Source organism: Nicotiana sylvestris, chromosome 1 (assembly GCF_000393655.2).
Source record: "Nicotiana sylvestris chromosome 1, ASM39365v2, whole genome shotgun sequence".
NCBI lineage: Eukaryota > Viridiplantae > Streptophyta > Magnoliopsida > Solanales > Solanaceae > Nicotiana > Nicotiana sylvestris.
Window position 1 is genome coordinate 86,411,892 of NC_091057.1, and position 24,277 is coordinate 86,436,168.

The window sequence follows — 24,277 nt, forward strand, 5'->3', positions numbered from 1 at the left end:
CTTCACTATTTGGTACAGAGAAGACGGGACTACCTTAGCAGCATGTATCCAGGGCCTGTCCAACAACAGATTGTAGGAGACAGCCACATCTAACACTTGGAATTCCATGGTGAACTCAACTGGCCCTATCGACAATTCGAGCATTATATCTCCAACAAAGTTTTTACCTCCCCCATCAAAGCCTCAAACACACACACTGTTCATGTGGATTTTTTCGATGCTGATATTCAATTTTCGAAGAGTAGACAGGGGGAAAATATTCGCACTGAGCCATTGTCAACTAAAACCTTTGAGATAACAGAATCTTCACACTTCAACGTGAGATAAAAAGCTCGGTTGTGTTCTGTACCCTCCATAGGAAGTTCATCATCTGAGAAAGTGATCCTGTTTACTTCAAAGATCTTTCTAGCTATATTTTCCAAGTGGTTCACTGTGATTTTTTCAGGAACATGTGCCTCATTCAAAATCTTCATCAAGACCCTACGATGTTCATCTGAATGTATCAGCAAAGATAAAAGAGAAATCTGAGCTGGTGTTTTCCGTAACTGCTCCACAATGGAATAATCCAGCACTTTCATCTTTTTCAGGAACTCCTCAGCCTCTTCTTTGGTGACCAATTTCTTTACTGGCATTTGGCTATCCTTGAATGGCTTGGCTTTCCTTAATTCTTCTGGGGTGAAACATCTCTCAGAACGAGTCAATCCTCCAGTTTCATTAACTTCTTCCTCTATTTCCTTTCCTTTGTATGTCACTATCACTTGTTTGTAATTCCACGGAATAGCCTTGGCATCAACCACTGGCAGCTGGGTCACTGATTTAATGATGATAGGGGTGATAGGAGTCCCCTTCACAACTATGACAGGCTTACTTAGAATCCCTAGCACTACCACTTTTGAACTTTTCGAACCTAACCCAATATCTTTCAAAGTCCCTTTCACGACCAACACCGGTGGCTTTAAATTGAGCGAGCTTAGCTTTTCTGTCGCCCCTTCAACTATCAAGGGCTTTGCTTTGGTTGAGTCTGGAGCTTTAACCAAATTACTTTCACTGGCCCGAATCATCATGACAGACTTAGAAGACTTCTTGGGCTCCCCATCCTTGTGAACTATCTAGATCATGTTCGTTTCATCATGGGCTGGCAATGGGTTCTGATTGATTTTGGGTGCTTCCAAAGTTTGGACCACAATCTGATTTGTGTCGATGAGCTCTTGGATGGCGTTTTCCAAATGCCAACACTTTCCGTATCGTGCCCTGGAGCACCAGAACAATATGCACGGCTGAGGGAGTAATATAGATTCTTTGGAGGAGGGTTTGGCAATTTTGACTCGATTGGCCTCAACACATCCATCTGTCTCAATCTTTGGAATAGACTGGTATTAGACTCCCCAAGCGAGGTGAAAGTTTTCTTCCGCTGCAGCCTTTCATTTCTGAATACTGGCTTAGGTCGAAAGCCTGGACCGGCAGGGTTTCGATATGTTTGTGGAGGTGGGTAGGCATTTTGTGGAACTGGGTAGGTATTCTGTGGGGCTGGGGTATGCCATTGTGGGTAAGAAGGAGATTGAGTGTATGATTGGGCGTGGTGGACATGGTATTGAGGTGGCTTGACAGAATACTGAGGGTCTGGTGATGGAAAGTAATGTTGAGGTGGATTATATGGGGTTTGGGTGTAGGTTCGGGGATAGGGTCGAGGCTGGGTGTAATGGTGTGGTGTACCCCTCGGACCATGCCACGATCCCGAGACAACCATTGCAACATCTTCTTTCTTCTTCTTTCCTATTACTCCGCCAGTACCATTCTGAATTACTTAGGTAGTTGCTTTGATAGCTGAGTAGCTCATGATCTTGCTCGATTTAAGACCTTCTTCTACCATACTTCCCATCTTCACTACCTCATTGAAAGACTTACCTATGGCCGATATCAGATGACCAAAGTAAGTAGGCTCCAAAGCCTGAAGAAAGTACTCTACCATTTCACTTTCCTCCATCAGAGGGTTGACTCGTACTGCCTGTTCCCTCCAACGATAACCATATTCCCTAAAACACTCACCAGGCTTCTTCTCTATCTTAGTCAAAGATAAACGATCTGGAATGATTTCTATGTTGTATTGGAAATGCCGGGAGAATGCTTGGGCCAAATCATCCCAGGTATACCATCTGCTATGAATCTGACGAGTGTACCACTCTAATGTCGTGCCACTCAGACTCTGGCTAAAGTATGCCATTAACAACTCATCTTTCCCATCAACTCCTCTCATTTTGCTACAAAATCCCCTTAAGTGGGCCACGGGGTCTCCGTGCCCATCATACAAGTCAAATTTTGGCATTTTGAATCTAACAGGTAACTGGACATCAGGGAACAGACACAGATCTTTGTAGGCTACACTCACTTGACCTCCCAACCCCTGCATGTTTCTGAGCGACTGTTCCAGGCTTCTCACCTTCCTGAACATCTCCTCATGTTCCGCGTTCTTGGGTGGTTTCTCAGTTTCAACATGAGGCTCAAAGTGAGGAGTGTAGGAGTAAGGATCTGGGACTTTTAAAGTGGGCTCTGGGGCATAGTATTGGTATTTAGAGCTGGGAATACGGGCTCACTAGAGGATCGGTGGACGGTAGCTTGTAGAGGGGGTAAAAAAATAGGAGCAGATGTTGGAGCAGGGTACGAGGTTGTTTTGGCTAGTGGAGCATGACAATTTTGGGTCGAAGTGCCAAGGTAGTTGTGGTAAAGGTTAAAGCCCGGTGCGTGTTGTGGGGAAAGATCAACGGCATTAGGCATCTGGGATTGGGAGAGTGGTGGAATGGAAGCAGGATTTTTTGTGTAGTTGGTAGGGAATGAGGGTGGAGGGTGTCCCTTAATCCAGTTCTGATACATTTCCGCCATCTGATGCTTCAACCTTCGAACCACCTCTTGCAGTTCCGATTCCGACTCAACAATCTCCCTTGGTAGGTCTACAACTCTTGTGTCTGTTTCTTTGCTAGCCATGACTATTTGGCGCTTTGACCTGGTGTTGTATGGATGACTTGCCAGGATGCCAACAAACTAACCGCCTTCCTGAAAATCGAATGAATATAACAGAGGAAAACAACACAAAACCACTATGTTAGCGTTAGGGAATTTATCAGATAATAATATCACATTACGTGTGATACACCTAGCAACAATTAGCAGTTCTACATTGGCTTTGAGGGTCATAGGGTCATATGACATCATCCCAATTTGCTCATTTCAATCCTTGCTTCTCTTTCTTTTCTTGCACCTTTTATTACATATCATTTTCTTCCCACTCTTTTCTCTTGGTCTATCACTCTCTTTTTTTAAAAAAAAAAACAAAAAATGATTTGATCGAACCTGACGTAGGTTGCCTATGTATCATGTCCCTCATGAATCAGACCAAGCGTAGTTCTGGAAAAATGATGGAAGGTAAACTAAAAATAAAATCTTTTTTGGGATTTTTCATTTAAAAACTTTTCGATATTAAAATACAATGGGAAACACGATAATGAAAGACCTGACAAACTCAACTACACTAAGACAGACTTTGACACTACCTAAAGGACTCAGTACTCCTAGACACGACAGTAAAAGACAACATAAGATAATCTCAAAACACCTAAATAGAATGACTCTTCAAGCTGCTCGTGAATGTGACGGTCCTGGCTGGGACAAGTCTAATGAAATTCCGGATGGCCCTATCAATCCTGTCGAATCTAAGCTCTGTATTATACCCTGCAAGGACACCTCGAAGCTGGGAATGAGAATCCTGGAATGTGCGCTTGCATCTAGAAGGCTGACTCTAGTAAGGTACTCACGGTGTTGTCCCATGTTCTCTACCAACCCTGCCAACTGTGATCTCAATGACTGAAGTATAGCTCGGACCCTGACTCTCTCTGCTGCGTGAGCCTCCTCTGCCTGGGTAAATTGATCCATCAACTATCTAAGCAATATCCATGAGGTGGCCTCCTCGTCAAATACTCCTCTAACACGTAAGGGCAATGACCTGCTAACCCCCCGCTGAGTAGACCGTAGCCACATGAAGTACTCATGGGTATACCCAGGTGAATGCGGGTCAGCTGCTAAAGTATCTCTACCCATCTTCATTGCATGATGCTAATAGGTCTGGATGTCGACCTCCCTGTGAGGCATAATGTCAAATTCCCTAATGAAGTCACGAGAATCAGGAGTGTAGGGGACTTCTTGCCGCCTTCCTAACTGACGCATCACTCTAGCAGGGGTATATGGTCTAGTATACCAAAGTCCAATCAGTACCAAGAAGTCTTGCATGCGAGATCCTGCTAAGATCACATCCAAATCAATCCAAAAGTATGACCACAAAATCTTCTCTTCAGTCAATGATCCTAAGTAATCAATCCAAGCATGGACTCCGAGTGGTAAGGCAAACTTATCGAACGTCATTCTATGCTCGATACACTTCACTCGATCTCTTAGACAACGGTCAATCACATCTTTCTCAAACATGGTGGCGGGATGTAAGTGTTCCATCATCCATAGTTGCAGCAACAAGTTGCTTCCTTCAAAGAACCTCTCACCTTCTCGAATCCTAGTCAAAGCACGATAGATTTCTACCAAAATTGTCGGAACCAAGGTGACCTTACTACTGTGTTTATCATGGAAAAGTGCAAAGTCTATTGAACCCAGATGTGTGCTAATATGTCTACCCTCCAAAGGAAATACCAGGAGACCCAACAATGCAATAGCGAAGACCATAGGACGCCTCTTCTTCCAAGAATCATATGATATGGAAAATTCATCTACGAAGGTCTCATACCCGGTAGGACGAGCAAACCTCTCAAACAAAAAGTCCAAGGGTACCCAAGATTGATCCAGACATCCCATGTGGTTTTTTTCCAAATCCATCCCTATGATCTTAAGGAACTTTGTGCTTGAATGAGCCCTTGTGTAAATCAAATCTTTGTCTAGGTATGGCAAGCGAGTTAACCCAGCTATCTCAGCTAAGGTGGGTGTCATCTCAAGATCCCCAAACTTAAATACCATCCATGCGGGTCCCAAAATGTCAACATTGCTTATACAAGGTCGGGATGGGGGGTGATTTCCATCAATGAAATAAGAGTCCCTACTTTATCCATCAAATCATGTTGCTCAAGTAATGTGAACATGTTCCACCATTTTACTAGTCTTCTAGGGACTCTGACCACCATTGACACTCTAGCCTTGGTAAGTGGATCCATACCTGTTGAGAGGAATATGGCTAAATAAAGTTAGTGACTCAAGACACTATGTGGTGTTGACATCTCCTATCGGACACATGCAAGACATAACTGGGGCTATTATTGCAAAAATGGCCTATATGGCCAAATGAGTCTAAAAATGCAATACTCAATTAGGAAGACCTCTACGACATGGAAACACCTCACGAAGACCTATACATCCCCCAACCTCTTTAGGAATCCAGTCTCCAAAATTACACAGCGGTAATGACCTCACTTTGCAAAAATGACCGATTTGGCCAAGAGTGGCTAGACACGCAGATGCAGCGGGGATGGACCTTGAAATAATATGACACCTAGTTGCGGAATCAAGATGCTAAAACATGGGTCATTGAGGTACCTTTGCAAAAATGGCCCCATTTTGCAGGAACGGCCGATGTGGCCAAAGGTGGGTAGATATGCAAGATTTGGCTAAGACTCCACGAAACCAAGAACCTAAGACTCACTAGGAAGATCGGACCATATGTGGGTTGCCTACGTATCCCGCCCCGAAAGACGAGAATCAGGTATGCGTAGTTCGGGAAGATTGGACATGGGAGGAAGCTTTTTTAAAAAAAAAATTCAACTAATTTGGAAAAATTATATTTTTTTTGTCTTTTTGAAAAATGATGAATGTAAAATCTTTTTTGGTTTTTCTTTCTTTTCTCCTTTTTTTGATTTTTGGAAAAATTATAAAGAAAAATGTGAGTGGACCCTACTTTCTTCATTTTATACCTCACCCTCTTTTTATCTCATTGGTCTGCCAAATGACCCTTTTACCCCTAAAGAGATGCAGCATTTAGCACATAGAGATGATTCAATGTCTTTTTGGGCCATAAGTCCATTTTGACATAATTTGGATAGGACTCCTACAACGGGACACGGTGCTTGGGACCGAACCCTGCTAGGTTAAATGATATGATGCAAATAAGCATGACCTAAAGGCTTACCTACATTTGGGGTTGACTCGACAAGGCAATTCGGGGCGGCACTTGGTCGATGACGACTGCTCTAGCTGTCCGCCAACTCCACGCTCCCATGCCACCCCCTAAAGACACGGGTGACTCACAAAAAGGCCGTGTATGCTCAAACGTACTCCGGAAGACTTGTTGCAGAAAGAAGACCCGGAGTTATGTAAATGATGATAATTTATAAAGCAGTAGCACATAAAGGAAAAACTATAAACAAATAAGCAACTAGCAAATAATAAAACGACATAAACAAAATAAAAAGCAAAATAAACATAAAAACCTCAACTGAATATCCTAAAAGAACCAACAAGATCAAGTACTAGCTCAAACCTGCAACTCCCCAGCAGAGTCGTCAGAGCTGTTACACCCATTTTTTAACCAACTTCACTAACCCTTTTAAAAATAATAAAAGAATTTGTAAAGCTCAAAAGGGTTTTTAATTTAAAAAGTGACAAAATTGAGTTCAAAAGGAAATAACTCAACGTCGCCACCTGACTTTGATTTCGGTGTGCTAGGTCACCATTTAAAAAAAATAATTTTTCCTTTAAAACACTTTGGACTCCAAAACTAAGTTTACACCAGAGATTTGGGTAAGGGGATTCATTTTACTCGGGGAGAAGGTGTTAGGAACTCCCCAAATCCCGTGAAAATCACGGTTGCGTACATGATCAAGTTGGCTTTTAAAATATTCGAATTGAGGTAATAAACATAGAAATGGGAAAATTAACACATAAGAGGCTCGAGGTCGTCCGCACTTAATAAAGAAAATTAAAAGAAGGAAAATTAAAGTTCTAAATTATCCTACGCTACTTTTTCTACGATGTTCGCCATGGCCTCCAATTACAAAGTACTACAGGGCATTCCCCGGAATAAATATGTACAAATCCTTCGGGGCATTCCCCGAATAAATTTAACTAAGGGAACGACCTCTCGCCTCAAAATTAACAAAAATCTTAAAGTTTGCCTACCCGAGTGTGATCAACTTAAATATGCTCCTAACGAATAATATGATCAATAAAGAAAAGAACTAAACAAAAGAACAATTCAATTCGTACTCATGTTTTGTTTCTAACCTTTCATTTTTATTACATCAAGCTATATACCTAAAGCATGGAAATAAATTAATTACTAATGGTCTTTGTCTTTTTCTCCACCCCCGCGGCTCGACTCAGTCATCCGAAACATTTCAATCCAATCATTCACACATGACATGTAAAATAGACAACCAAGCAAATAGAACAAACATAATTCAAATGAGGCGATAGTACGAAAAATAAGACAAACTAAAGCTATCGACTTCAGAAACAAACAACAACAAATCAGTTTTCAAATGAACAAAGTACCCCATCAATGAAATTTTAAACTTCCCAATTCATTTTCAACTACCATAAATTTATCCCCTATCCCAGTAGCACATATCTTGTTCATGACTAAACTCACATGTTTTATTCGTCAAAAAAGCTGACATAAATCAAATTTTCATGCAAAACAAAGCTCAGCACCAAAGTTGCTACTCACATAGAAGGAAAAGGCATGAATGAGCGTTTTTAGCAATTAGCATTTACCACACCAAAAGAAGAAGAAACATAAAAAATGAAATGAAGATATTCCTTCACAAAGAACCATTTCCACTAACCATGTCAATTGTGAAGGCTGAATGCAGTGGTAAATGATTTTAAACCAATCAATGTATAACTTCACTCTCTGTTTCGAAGAGTTATCCAAATTCAATCTTCAACATAAGTGACATAAGTTTAAATGATCAGAATGTATCACAAGTAAGAAAACAATGGTGAGTCCAAAGGATATGCCAAATAAGGACGTGTGAGTTTCAAATTTTAAAAGTTAAAAATTCACAAAAATTCACTTCCCTTATCACTTGAGCACATAGGATGCCACACAAACAACCATATCTAATGCAGTTTTCAGGACAATAAGCACTTGAGATTAACTAAAGCATGGGGCATGAATCTGAACTTAGAGCACATGGAAGTCAAACATGGAACTAGCAAAGAGAAATAGATCAAGGCATCTACTAAGCCGGAGATGAATCGATTTAGCCCGGAAACTAAACTGAAATCCGAACGCTTCAGTTTTACAACTACTCACGCTCAAACATTTCAAATATCAAGCAAATTATCAGATTATAAGAACAGAATTGTCAATCTCAGTAAATTTCCCCATGGCTCTTACCATACTTCAATTAACACCAGAATAAAACTAGAGAAAGAATTAGAAAATGAACCTAAAGTGAGCAAAGAAACTTTTGATTAACTTCGTTTGCTTGCAATCAAGTGAATTCCAACAACAAATATTTGAAACAAACAGCAACAAATAAATAGGAACCCGAACCAGCTTCGAATTGGCACCTCGACTCAAATTGGCGATGAACGCAGAACCAAACTTCAACCGAAATCTATTTTGAACACCACGATCAAAAGAGGAAACTAAAATACTTTTGGGTATTTTCTGATTTTTCGAAATGGAACAAAACTCGAACAAAAATCAAACTCAAACTATTTTTGTATTTTTTGTTTTTCTGGAATGCAAAACCAAACATGAAAAAGTCTGAAAACTCAAAGAACCCTAGAACCTTTTCTTTTTCCGATTTTCTGATTTCCCCCCCCCCCCCTAATTTCTCTCCGAACATCCCCTTTGTTATATCTGAAAATCCTCTATTTATAGGCACCCTAGAAGCTTCCTCTTCCTTCCTCTCCAAGAAACCCATTTTTATTTCAAAATCTGAAAAAGCCTCCAAAAATTCGAAAAACCTTTGCGTGCAAATGGATTTTAGGCAAATGGACACCTATGATCCAAAGATTTCGATCCTACGGCCCCCATTTAACTATCATCCATTCATGAATGGCTCAGATTCTTCAAAAAATTGTGAAAAACACGTGAGATAAGAGGAAAATGCGTAGAATCGGGTTATAATGATGAGGGGGACCATGGGGGGACCAGGGCTTACGTGGAACGCCAGACTTTGCAATTTCTGGTGGGTTTAGGGTGGCTTAAAGCCGGGCAGAGGTGGCGTTAGAGAGAGGAGAAGCGGCTGCTTGTTTGCTTTAGGTTTAGGATTTGTAAAAGATCATAATTAGGGTTCTATGTGTTAGGAGGGATTAATATGAGCCTTTGGATGGGAAAGGATGGAAGGTTCAGATTTAAAGTGGAGATGGGGCGGGTCAGTTGGTGTTGGGTCGGACCTGGGTCAAAAGCTGGGGCTGATGGATAAGGGATTGGGCTACCTTGTTTGGGCCTCTAATTTGGGACTTTAACCCTTTAAATCCATCAATTAAAAAACTTAACCTTTTCTTTTAAAAAGATTTAAAATTAATTCTAATTAATTAAAGTGAACTATATCATAATATGAAGCTATATATATATTATTTAAATTATTATATTCAAAATAAAAGTAAAAATCTTAGTAAAAAATAAAAAATTATTTCCATAAAATACTAATGGCCTTAAGTAAAAATAAGAAAATATATAAGGAAACTATTTTTTTTGTGTTTTCTATTTTATGTTTTAAAATAAAAGTTAAAAAAGTAGGTTAAATCCTATTAAAATAACTCAAATATATATATTTTAAAATGCTAAGAGTACTAATGTACCTTGATGACATGGCGGGTCAAAGATTACATATCTACAGCTGCCCCTCTTTGACGGGAAGCACGAAGTGTTTCCAGACAAAGAACAACAAGACATGTTTTTGATCTGACCCTTATTTAAAGAGACCAAAACTAAAAGAAAAGAGAATGTGACCGAGCCCTGATATGTGAGCCGCCTACATATCCTTGGTTATAAAGGAATCAGGCCACGTGTAGTTCATAAGTGAGAAGGACGATGGAGTGGAGTACTGAGGTGGAGAGTCGAGTGAAATGCCGTCGAGGTTCCGGTCCGTAGTTCCTACCATTACATCAAAAATAGAAGGAAACATTACAGCAAAAGTAAAAAAAAAATGCAAGATCCTATCTACTTCTTGTCTTGAATCTTCCTTGAATCTCTACATGATCCTTCAACATTAAACTCAAATATATATTTTAAAATGCTAAGAGTACTAATGTAGCTTAATAACGTGGCGAGTCAAAAATTACATGTCTACAGCGGGTCGCGTGATCAGCATTGTATAGTGACTATTGGGAAGTTTGGAGGCCCAGGTGGATCCTTGTTGCTTGGTATGTTAGGTTTTGGATGTGATATTAGGTATAGACTGGTTGTCCCCGGGTCGTGTTATTCTGGACTATTACGCCAAGGCAGCGATGTTGGCTATGCCGGGAATGCCACAGATGGAGTGGCGAGGGTCGACGGATTATGTGCCCCAGTAGGGTGTTGTCATGTTTGAAGATACAACAGATGGATGGGAAGGATTATCCTTCTTATTTAGGATTTCGTGACGAATATCAGTGTAGAGGCTCCTACCATTGATTCAGTTCCGGCGGTGAGGGACTTTTCAGATGTGTTTTTTGTGGCCGGGCATGTCGCTGGGGGAGATTGTTAATTTCGATATTGATTTGATGCCGGGTACCGTATCGTATGGGACCGACAGAGTTAAAGTGGTTAAAGGAGCAACTTCAGGGTTTCCTTGATAAGGGGTTCGTTGGTAGGCCAATGTGGATGTGTGTTCTAACTTGAGTCGGCTTGGTTGGCTCCGAGTTGTATTGTTTGGGGATGTGTTGATTCGATTGTTGTTGAGCTTATTAGTAATCTGGGGAGATCTATGAGTTCCCTTTCGTGTTACGAGGCATTGGGATTTGTTGGTTATAGGCACATGTGGTGCGGTGTTATTGGGGTCTCTCGGTGGAATTCGAGCCGGAGGAGTATTCGATATTGCTTGGAGGATGGCGCATCGGTTGTGTCCTTTCGGGTTGTGTAATGTTATGTCAATTGTTTCGTCGTGGTTATGATGATTTTCTTTGGTTCTAGACATCAAATTGCGCGTCATTGTCGATTTTGAGCATAGTGACTTGAGATGTTCCATGTGGACCAGTGCTTGGGTAGGGTCGCGCATTGCAGCGGAGCTATGACCCTTCGGGTTGGATTCGTGCGTTCTATTTCTATGATGTGTGACGGGTTCTCAACATCTTGTGTGCGGTGGTTCTGGTGAGCTTACGGTACAACTCTTTCAGTTGAGTCATTTTCATGATCTAGGTATGTTCAGATTGTTGCTTATCGGTGTGCGGATTGCACGAGTTGTGGCCTTAAATGGTACTGATATGTCATGTCACCAGAGTAGTTGTGTTGGATTAGATGTGATCGTTGGGATCTAGAATAAATACAAACGGATTCAGTTTCAGCATGTTGGAAGGATAATATCGAGGTTCGGCTTAGAAATTTGCTATGGTCCTTGCCAAAAGAGAAGTGGCTTCATGAATGGTTGATCTGAGAAATGGTAATGGTTTATTGCATGTTTCATTTATCATTGGCAGTGTATGAAAGTGTTGGAATGAAACTTTAGTTGATAAAAGATTTTCTATCAGTATACGGTTGTTATGTGCAACTACTGTGATTAGAAGTTATCGCTGCAAGTGTTCGAGTTATGTGGTATATTATGTAATTGCACCTGAAGTTGCGGGTATGAGTTATTACAGCTTGTTCGGGCTTATTCAGAGTAAAGATGTGAGATTTTGATCTTGTGGGTGATTTCAGAAGTAGAAATGTAGTTCTAAGGTTCATGGGCTAGGTTGGACTGTGAAATTTCAGTTACATTGTGTTATTGGACCTATATGAGATAGGGTGACGTGGGATCACCCCCTAGTATGTGCATTTGTAAGGTTACACAACGATTTGATGGTTTTCGGAACAACTTTAGGCACATTCGAGGACGAATGTATGTTTAAGTGGCGGAAGATGTAACGACCCGACCGGTCGTTTTGAGCTTTTGCACTTTGCTCGCCTGTTCTCGGGCATGACTTGCCCCGTGTGATGTATTATGACTTATGTAAATCGTTGGTTTTGTTTTTCAGGGTAATCAAAATGAATTTGGAAGAACAGTTCTCAGTTTGAAGCTTAAAATTTGAAAGGTTTGACCAAGATTTGACTTGTTGGTATATGATCTCGGATCGGAATTTTATGATTTGGTTAGCTCCGTTAGGTGATTTGGGACTTGGGAGCATGATCAGGATGCATTTTGGAGGTCCGTGGAAGGTTTACATTTTAATTGGCAAAATTGAGATTTTGGCGTTTTCTGGTTGATAGGTGTGATTTTGATATAGGGGTCAGAATGGAATTCCGGAAGTTGCAGTAGTTCCGTTGTGGCATTTGGGATGTGTGTGCAAAATTTCAGGTCATTCGGACGTGGTTTGGTATACTTTTTGATCAAAAGCGTAACTCGGAAGATTTTGGAAGCTTCGGCTTGAATCAGATGTGTTTTGGGAGACTCGATGTTGCTTGAGGTGTTTTGAAGATTGGTACAAGTTTGAATGGTGGTATGTGACTTATTTGTGCTTTTGGTTAAGGTCCCAGGGGCCTCGGGGTGATTTCGGATGGTTGACGGAAGAATTTGGTTTGGTTTTGACAACTGAAGCATATTGTTACTGTCATAACCGCACATGCGGTAGGGAGGCCGCAGGTGCGATGATTGCAGAAGCGGAAGGCAGTCGCAGATGCGGCCAATGGGAAGTTCTTCAGGAACCGCAGAAGCGTAGCGCAAGTGCGAGTTTTTAACCGCAGATACGGAATCAGGCAATTTAATGAAAACTGCAGATGCGGTGGATTTGGTTGCAGAAGCGATACCGCAGAAGCAGGAAATGGACCGCAGGTGCGAAAATGCATGGGTCAGAAAGTATATAATGTTCCTTCGTGAATTTTTGCTAAGTTCTCCATTTTTGAAGACGGGAAGCGAGCTAGGGTAGTGAATTCAAGGGAAAATTGAAGAGAATCAGTGGGTAAGTTCCATGAGCTTCATTACTCATGTTTATGATCATTTTTCCATTTTTTAATCATGGTATTAGTGAGAAATTAAAGAAGAAAATTGAGGGATTAGGGCTTGAGATTAAGAGACATTTGAGTGGGGATTTGAGGGGCCATTTAAGGTCCGATTTTGATGTTCTTGATATGTATAGACTCGTGAAAGGATGAGGATTCTATAGATATTAATTTTGTCAGATTCCGAGACATGGGCCCGGGGGCCGGGTTAGAGCAATTTCGGGATTTTTAATGTAGATTGGATATTTTCGAGTGGGCATTGTTCCTTTCGCATATTTTAATGGTTATGTACTGATTGTGGCTAGATTTGGAGCATCCGGAGGTTGATTCGTGAGGTCAAAGGCATCGTGGGCTAGAGTTTGGACCGGATCGAGGTGAGTAATAATTGTAAATGATGTCCTGAAGGTATGAAACACCGGATTTGCACATCATTGAGCTATACTGAGGTGACGCACACGCTTGATGACGAGCGTGGGGTCGTGCACTATTGGGGATTGTGACTTAGTCCGTCCTGAATGACTATTTTTCCGCGTATATGACTGAAAACTATTTGCTATCATCATGTTTTGGGTTGAATGCCATATTTGGGCCTCGTGCCAGCTATTTGAACCCTTGGGGATTTTTATTGATATTTCCTCACTATTTTGACTTTATACTTGTACTCAGTCATGCTATAATCTACTGTTTTCATAACTCAGCCATGTTCACTCTGTTTTTAACATACTAAATGATATTTCAAATAATATTTTGGGCTGAGCATCATGTTTTACTGTTGCCCGAGTGGCTTATGTGATTTTGACGGAGTAAGGCCGAGGGCCTGTGTTGTGAGGATACTTTTGGGTCGGGCTGCACGCCGCAGCGATAATATACTGATTATGATTATAAGGCCGAGGGCCTAAGTTTAGTACGCCACGAGGTGGCTTGTTGATATGAGGCCGAGAACCTAGTGATGATGCCATGAGATGGCTTGATATTGCGCTTGGGCCGTAAGGGGCCCCTCAAGAGTCTGCACACCCCAGTGAGCGCGGGTACCCATTGTGATGTGAGATATGGCCCGAGGGGCTGGTATTGTTATGAGATATTGCCCGAGGGGCAGATTTGCTGATATTGTGCCCAAGAGGCGAACCTTTATGTGTTTATCTTTCTTATTTGCCTGTCATTTGTTTGGTTAAATGTTAGAAAGGCATTTCATGAAGTTTAAACTAAACTAAAAATGATTTTTACATATCTTTACTGATTCACTGTCTTACTGGCTTTTACTGCTCCATTATAGCATGTAATGTGCCTTACATGATTTCATATTTCTCAGTCTTTATTTATGATTATTACTCACTAAGTTGGAGTACTCACTTTACTCCCTACACCCCGTGTGCAGATTCAGACGTTGTTGATCCTGCTAGTGAGAGTTGAGAGCTCCCGACAGACTTCAGAGTTCACGAAGTGGTTGCTTGGCGTCCGCAGTCTCGTGCTTCTCCCCCTTTATCTCATTTCTTTCTCTTTCAGTAATTCTATAATAGTTTGTAGACACTTTAGACTTGTAGTATATTGATAGATGCTCATGACTAGTGACACCCCGATGTCGGGCTGTGTTGGGTTTTATTTCCGCAAACTATAATGTTTATTGGTTACTATTTGGGATTTTATTGAGTTTAAGACTTAATTCTTATTGTTACATTGCTTAAAACTTAAATGGGTAAGTGTCGGCTGGACTTGTCTTCATGAGAGGCGCCATCACGACTGGGTCCGGGTTTAGAGTTGTGACAGTTACAATACTTCAAACTTCAATAATTATTACATCCTTAATTCAATTAGTTTCTTAGTTATATCCCCTTAAACAGTCTGAGGTTGTATTTTTCTTAAAAAGGAATTTCCACTACGTTTTAAGTTATTAACTCTCATGTTAAATGTAATAATCCATTCGATATTGTATTTTAAATTAAAAGGGGTACTTTCTTTACTCAAAGGATTTCCAAAGAAACAAGTTCATCTTTTCTCGCTAGCTTAGAAATTGTAATTTTGCTTATATTAGGTAAATGGGACTTCTTGGACATATTGAGTGCATTGCACGGAAATTATGTATTGTATAGCATGTGGATTCTGTTGTTAAAAGTGAAATGGAAAAAAATGGGGGCACAAGGTGCCATGTGTGCGGAAGGTTCGGAAGTTAAGATTATGATATGAGAAACCGAGGATTGAGATGGTTGAGATTGTGTATTAGACCTGATGTGATTGATTGAGTGGGCATTTCCTTCTTTAATTGAATACATTCTTACTTGTCTCTATTCCTGTTATGTCAGTGTTGATTTACTTGGTTATCTGATTTTTTTAGTTATCTGATTTACTTGGTTATCGTTCATTACTACCCGCGTTCTCCTTTATTGTTCTTACTGTTTGTATTTTGATTTCTTTCCGTTGTTGATATTACCTCATTATCTTTATCATGATATGTTATTATCATATCCTGTTTATTTCATTGACCAGTAGGTGTCTTGACTGTTCCTCGTCACTACCCCACCGAGGTTAGTCTTGATACTTACTGGGCATCGCCGTGGTGTGCTCATACTATACTTCTGTACATTTTTGTGTATAGATCTAGGTATTTGATCGGTAGTAGATGTGCGGATCGTTGCAGTGGAGACTCAAGGTAAACCTGCTACAGCATTCGCAGGCCTCGGAGTTACCTTAATTTGTTTTTATTTTCATTTGTTCCTTTTGTTTCGGAGCAGTGATATGTTTATTTTGTATAACTACTCTTAGAAAGGCTTGTGACTTGTACCACTGGTTTTGGTAATTGTAATTTATTCGGAGTAATTTAATTTAAAGTTAGTAAATATCAATGTTATTTCAGTTTATGTTAGGCTTACCTAGGTTAGATACTAGGTGCCATCACGACTCCTTCGGAGGATTTTTTGGGTCGTGACAAGTTGGTATCAGAGCTCTAGGTTCATGGGTGCTACTAGTCACAAGCAAGTTTAGTAGAGTCTTGCAGATCGGTACGGAGACGTCTGTACTTATCTTCGAGAAGCTACAGAACTGGTAGGAAGTTCCCCTTCTTTCATTCCTTATCGTGCGATATTAGTTTTGCTCGAAGTATATAACTTATGTTCCTTTACATCCACTCGTGCATAATATTATGCTCTCAGCGTTCTCCATGCGCCAGTGGTTCGTGATGCTACAGACGAGCTACGAAGGAGTCAGGGATGCTCAGGCATTGCCTCGACGTGTTGTCCAGACTGAAGATACAGAGGTATTGAGAGACTATTCAGTTGTTTACATAGAGGCGCAGTGGAAACGTAGTGGGTGTTGATTGGGAATAGTTGGTGGTATTGGAGTACCTTGTGATTTGTGTTGTATGAGCTTTGAAGGTTAGTTTTGCGGATCATCAGATGTTGTTTTCTATGGCTTTGCGCCAAGTGGAGGAGTTCAATAGCGACATTCAGATTGCAGAGTCAGATTTATATCAGTTTTAGCCTGAGATATGTGTATATGTGGTATTGTTAGGTTCCCGGATTTGGGGTATGACTAAGGTCTGAGATTTTCCACTAGATGATGTTGGGGCTTACAGTATTTCTAAGTTTATAATGGATCTACATTTCAGCATCAAGGGGAGTCGGAGGAACAAATTCAGATTCACAGAAGGTCTATTTAATGTGGGCGTCGTGGGTGAGGCAGTACGGGGTGCTTCAGAGGAAATGCGATGGTTTATAAGCTTCTGGGCTACATGGTTCATGCTAGGGTTATCTGTATGTGGGGCTTTGATGGGAATTATTGCATATCGACTATCCGAAGAAATAAGTCAGTTCAGTAGTTTGGGTCAGCATAGCAATGAAAGTAAATGGTTCTTTTGAATGGGAATTCTCTACTGGCATTGTGGCAGCACTCTTGGATTGGACGGTTTACGCGACTCAGTTGAGTTGGAGAGATGCAATTCTGATGGCTTAGTTGCGTGCAGGCGGATCTCGATGGTTTGACTACGACTTGAGTTGGGTGTCAGCCATTTGATCTGCATAGTTGAGTCCGGGTATGGAATTTTTTAGTATTCCTGAGGTTTTGGGACTAGGTGTCCCCATATGTGGGCTATTTCTTGTTAGTGGATTGTGAAGAAATGTTGAGAATGGGGTAATTAATAGCATGTATTATCGATAGGTTGATGTTGATTTTCGAAGAATATTTACCTAATTGGGAAGGAACATGATTTGGTTTGGGCATGTTTAGAAGATCAGCGAGAATATGTAATTTGTATCAGGTCGAGTTTGTGTGCTCCATCACGACTAAGTCCGGGTTTAGGGTCGTGACAGTTCCAATACTTCAAACTTCAATAATTATTTCATCCTTAATTCAATTAGTTTCTCAATTATATCCCCTTAAACCGTCTGAGATAGTATTTTTCTTAAAAAGGAATTTCTACTAAGTTTTAAGTTATTAACTCTCATGTTAAAGGTAATAATCCATTCGATGTTGTATTTTAAATTAAAAGGGGTACTTTTACTCAAAGGATTTCCAAAGAAACAAGTTCATCTTTTCTCGCTGGCTTTCCTAATTAGCTTAGAAATTGTAATTTTACTTATATTAGGTAAATGAGACTTCTTGGACATATTGAGTGCACTAAACGGACATTATGTATTGTATAGCATGTTGATTCTGTTGTTAAAAGTGAAATGAAAAAAATGGGGGTACAAGGTACCATGTGTGCGGAAGGTTCGAAGGTTAAGATTATGATATGAGAAACCGAGATTGAGATGATGGAGATTGTGTATTAGACATGATGTGATTGATTGAGTGGGCATTTCCTTCTTTAATTGAATACATTCTTACTTGTCTCTATTCTTGTTATGTCAGTGTTGATTTATTTGGTTATCTGATTTACTTGGTTATCGTTCGTTACTACCCACGTTCTCTTTTATTGTTCTTACTGTTTGTATTTTGATTTCTTTCCGATGTTGATATTACCTCGTTATCTTTATCACGATATGTTATTATCATATCCTGTTCATTTCAATTGACCAGTAGGTGTCTTGACTGTTCCTCGTCACTACCCCACCGAGGTTAGTCTTGATACTTACTGGACACCACCGTGGTGTGCTCATACTACACTTCTGTACATTTTTTGTGTACAGATCTAGGTATTTGATCGGTAGTAGCTGTGCGGTTGATTGCGGTGGAGACTCAGGATAAACCTGTTACAACGTTCGCAGGCCTCAGAGTCATCTTCATTTGTACTTATTTCCATTTGTTCCTTTTGTTTCGGAGAAATGATGTGTTTATTTTGTATAATTACTCTTAGAAAGGGTTGTGACTTGTACCACCGATTTTGGGAATTGTAATTTATTTAGAGTAATTTAATTTAAAGTTAGTAAATATCAATGTTATTTCAGTTTATGTTAGGCTTATCTAGTTTAGAGACTAGGTGTCATCACGACTCTTTCGAAGGGATTTTTGGGTTGTGACAAGTATTTAATTAACGAGGCTTCCTATTATGGACTTAATTCGAAATATCTGAATTAATACTACCATAATAAGTTACAAATTAGTCCACGAAAAATTCGTAATTGCACTCCTCAGTTCAATTTCGAAATTCTTCCATTAAATCTTATCTAACTCCTCATGTTAAGATTCAGATACTAATCAAATAAATTAAATTACTGACAATTTAATTTATTGATTATTTTCTTTAGACTTTTGCTTAACTTATTTCATGTGACGGATACAAAATCCACCTGTAGGGTTTACACATGAAAATTTATAAGCTTTCATAAAGGTGTATCATCAATCTCTAGACCGAGACATGGATTCCATCAACTAACTATTACTTTGTTAATGTATATTATTGTTGTCCAATTTACCAGGCTTATTGACCCATGAAAGAATCTCGCCTTTTAATAAATCAAAATAATAATAATATACACAGCTAATAACAATTATATCAAGATTAAGAGTATAAGTACATTTAATGGCTAGAGAGTTTATTTTAATAAGTCAGTATAAAATACTTATCTCTACTTGGTTCGTTCAATACATACAAATTAAACCACTCCCATAATCAAGATAAATTATCTTTAATCTTATGCTACAATCATTCCTGATGGTTTGTCCAATTCCATCATTAGATTGTGAACATGATCTCTATACTTATAAGAACTGATGATTTAATCTTCTGTGTATAAGCTAAACTCTATACACTAAATCATCTACTATATAAGTAAAGGACACAGACGAATATCTGATATATTTAAAACTTTATTAAAATTGAATAAGCAATTATTCTATAATAAACATTATATCCAAATCAAAATTCATGGTTAATAGTATATATCCCAACAATCTCCCACTTAGACTTTTAATCACAATTATTAGAATATACTATATCTAAATGCATGGTTAATAGTATATACCCTAACAATCTCCTACTTAGACTCATAACCATGCATATAACTTTCACAGCTATCCTTTTGCACGACTATAAAAGGTCTATGCCAATAAGCTTTTGCTAAAAGGAACTTACCAAGTTATTTTCAAATGCAATCTTTGTCTAGTAGTGCTTTGTTGTAATTAGCTAGTTTGGTATTAAGCTTTTCAGGGATCTTGTTATGAAACTCTCCCAATAGTACATACCAAACTATGATTTTCCTTACTATTCTCTCACTACGACAAAGTACTACTAATATTATCTTCAATACCTTGCGGTATTGAAATATTAATGACTTCTTCCTGTGGTGTTCTCTGCTCAACATCACTCCCACTACTTGGGCGTAGTATTTATTTTTGTTTATTAACGTTTCTCCCACTACTTAAATGCAATGGAACGTCAATTCCGACAAATAGAGTTGTATGTTCTTGAGCGTTTGAATTTTCAGATTATTCATTTGTTATTTCTTTGCTTAGTTCCTATAATACTAGTTTACTTCTAGGAACATAGTTTATTAAATATATCCTATTATAAAGAACCGGTATTTGTGCTAACAATTACCTTCATTTCTTCAGAAAAATAAAATAAACCTCCTTTCGTTCCCTTGGATATCCAATAAATGCGCAAACGTTCATCCTTAATTTTATCTTATATGTTTTCTCTTTCAGTATATATATTGGACAATTCCATATCCGAACTCTCCACAGACTAGACTTACGTTAAGTCCACAATTCTATGGGGTCCAAGATACTAATTTAAAAAGAACTAAAATCAGAATGTAATTGCAGTTTCTACGGCATATCCATAACAAAAAAGAAATAAATCTGAATATCTCACCATTAATCTAAACATCTCCATAAGAGTCTTATTTCTTCTCTCTACTACACCACTCTATTATAGAGTATCCGATGTAGACAATTGAGATATAATCTTCTATTTTGATAAGTAATTAATGAACTTTGTAGAGAAGTGCTAGCCACCTACGATCAGATCGTAGTAATTTAATATATTTTTATGGTGCTTCTCCATATCAAGCCTTAAAATCCTGAAATTATTCAAAGCATTCAGACTTACGGTGCATCAAATAAATATATTCATAGTTTGAATAATTATTTATGAACGTCATAAAAATACTCAAAATCACCTCTTCCCTATATGTTCATTGGATAGTACAATCAAAAAATAGATTAGTTCAACTTATCACCAGCTCTCTTTCCTTTAGAGCAGAAATGTCTCTTAGTCATATTTCCTTTTAAACAAGATCCACAAGTTGGTAGTGTCTCTACTTTTAATGAACCTTAAGGTTCATCCTTGACCAACTTGAAATCATATCCAGATTAATATGACTTAGACAGAAGTGCACAAATAAGTTTCACTCAAACTTTAAAGAACATTTTCTCTTATAAGATAAACTAATATTATTTAGTTCAGGAGATCGACATTAACAATAACAAGGTCATGCATCCATGTATCACAAGAGATAGAATATTTATGAAGCTCAATAGTACAATTGTTATTCTAAAATAAATTAAATATACATCTCTTATTTTGCTTAAAACCCGGAATTAAATTCCTTATAGCAAATGGTACATACAATGCATCCATCAAATTAATGTCTTATAACGACCAAAGGAAATTTTTGATTAGTGATACGACAAACTACATGAAGTCATTGTGGGGTTGAGATATACAACATTAAATAGATCATAATAAGTCAATTAACACTGAATAATAAAATTCAGACTGCATTCAATATATATACATACATGCATCTTGAGTAACAAATTTCGATGGGAAAAGAGCCATTCATGCAAAGTATATTATATAATACAAGAATTATATAATCCAAAAAAGAAACAGAACCAACTCAGATGGAGAGAAAACTATTATTTTTAGTCAATCGTATATATCATAACTAATAGCTCTAGTTCCATTGATCCAACATGTATACTCAGATGGAGAGTAAGTACATGATATCAATAACTAGTATTTCACCTAGTGAGCCTACAATAAATTTATCCGATATGGAGGAAGACCTAAAGTCGACGCGTAAATTTACACTCGCTTAAAATTAATAATGGAAGACCATAGAAATATATTTCTATCACCACTTAATCATGGTTGCACTATAATTACAAAATTGATTCAATGTGTGAGCTCAGATGGAGAGTCAATACATGTTATCAACTACTAGTAATTATACTCAGTAAGTTCATAATAAATTTGTCCGATATGGAGGAAGACCTAAAGACGACGCGTATATTTGTTATCTTACTATAAATGAATAGTGGAGACTATAGGAGTTAATTCCTATCACCACTTGATCACAACCACGAAATTTTCTCTAAGGATTAAGTTCAAAAATTCACAAAATGCTCAAAAACCCATCTAGACAATCATAAAACACTAAATTAATGTTATTCACTACATACAACAAGTATTATTTACCGGAGTTTTCCGATAGACCTACCAAATTTTAGGTCAATTGGAGACCATAAAAGTCATGATCTTCAAAACAACAACCAAATTTGAAAAGCTACCATTTAAGCATTTTTACGAATTTAAAACATGACATACAATCCAACCATATATCAGTTCATGTAAAATAAACATGCATCATCATGTTCCAGATTTAATAAAATAAAACTGACATAAAAGGAATGACTTTTAACATCTAAATCACATTTTAATCCCGTAAACTGCCAAAAAACCCATCTAAATGACCCTGAACTGCTGAAATACGACATAATTCTCTGCATAGCAATGAGTATTTTTTATTAGGTTGTCTCCGATGAACCCACCGAATTTCAAGTCAATTGGAGATGGCGATCATCAAAACTAGACCAAATTCGAATAAGTCTTTTTAGGCGAATTTAAGATTCAACCAATGTGATTTACATTCTTTCTATATATCATATTAAATTAAATCTCATGTGTAATCATGTTCCATATTTAACACAAATAAACCGATATATAAAGAATAGTTTTTCATATTTAAAGCTTATTTAATCCAATAAACTGCTTAAAACCCCCATCTAAACGACCTCAAAACGCCCAAAAATAACGTGATTCACTGCATAGCAGTGAGTGTTTCTTGCCAAGTCGTTTTCGATAGACCTACCAAATTTCAGGTTAATTGGAGTTTGTCAAAAAACATGACCTCCAAATCCATGACAAAATTCAGAGATTAACCGTTTTAGGCATTCTCATGGATTAAAATAAATATGATCATGCTTTCTATTATCCTTATAATTATTCCATGAGCACAAGACATTGATTATGTCCTTCCTATTACCGAAGGTACATAAAAACGCCTCTTACATCCAAATGGTCCTCCCATTTTATACACATAATAATCCAAGATATTACTTTTCATCATAATTGGTGAAAATCTCAATGTCTTTTCTCATGAATTAGTTTAATGTCACTAGTATCAAGAGGTAACCCTCTTTTGTATAGTAAAAACTCTACTACTAGCATAAACTTATCAAGGACAATACATTGAGCATTTATTCATGACTCAAATAAATAAATTATTTTAATAGATCCTATTTATTAATCATAATTCTCAATCCGTGTACGGGCGTAATCACACATGTATAAAGCTATTAAGAATTTTCAGTAATTTCAAATAAATAAACCATTTTAATGGCAACCATTTATTAATCACACAATTCTAATTTATACTATGTTATATACATATAAGGAGATAATTACATTCATTTATTTTCAACCTGTATTTATCGAAGACTGCAGGAACAAACCACAATTTTGAAAACTGATTAGTTAAGACACTAAATCAGAAGAATCACGAGTCCTAAAGGTCAGAACTAACCTTAACTCAGATTACTCTTTTTCCGGCAGCTAATCCATTCAATCGACAAATAGTTCTAAACCAACAAATATTATTCTTTCCCACAAATCTAAAGCCTTATATGCTGATATGGGAATTAATAAATGCTCTCGCCTAGAACTATTAGTAGAATAGGCAAACAGTTGAACTTTAATTAAAACATGGAATATACTTTCACCAAATAAAACAAGATCCACCGTAAGTGGTTCTAAAAACTCACGTTGATGGAAAAATTATCCATCTTTCTTTAACTATTTCTAACCCAATTAAAACAAAGACAACCTAATAGTCCTTTCTGGCCACAAGTCACATTAATACTTGCAAGAAACGTCTGCCTTACGGTTGCCGTCGCCGTTAGACCTAAAACACAACGACACTGTTTGATTTTATTGTTACTTTAAAAAAAAAAATTATACCCTAACAAGGTCACATGATCAAAGCTGTCCACGACATCTCAGCCGTAGCCGACCAAACAACACCCTTGTATTATCTTCCATTAAAATAACAAACTTGAGAAAGTTGAATTACTTTCTAATACTGCCGCAATCAGAAGCAAAGGTATTAATCTTTATACATGATTTTTGACAAGAGTATAAATCATAAAGCTTACATATAATCAAATATGTACATATCGTATATGTTATCTATTTAGATGCAAGCGAGCTCTGATACCAATTGATGGAAAGCAGGTATGAACAGCAGAAGCAAATAGCCAGGATCACTTGCATGTAATATATACAACACATAATCACATATTTTAATCGAACATAAAATCGACATTTATCTCTTGAAGCGTGACTGCGATCGCGAGAAGCCTCCAAGCAAGAGCGAAACCGTCCACGAGATCATCCTCCAGTTCCACAATCTTCAGCTGTGTGACCAGAATAATGACTGGTATTAG

General features: G+C 38.1%; 1 protein-coding gene across 1 annotated transcript; it reads right to left on the reverse strand.

The window, feature by feature from the left end:
• Positions 1–1,804: 1,804 nt before the first annotated feature.
• Positions 1,805–2,407, reverse strand: LOC138872081 (uncharacterized). The gene has a single exon (XM_070150074.1). It carries the CDS (start codon positions 2,405–2,407, stop codon positions 1,805–1,807), a length of 603 nt encoding a protein of 200 aa, XP_070006175.1.
• Between the last annotated feature and the right edge of the window lie 21,870 nt (positions 2,408–24,277).

Coding starts and splice junctions, on each gene's coding strand:
- LOC138872081 (XM_070150074.1), bottom strand. CDS start 2,407: ATGCAGGGGTTGGGAGGTCAAGTGAGTGTAGCCTACAAAGATCTGTGT.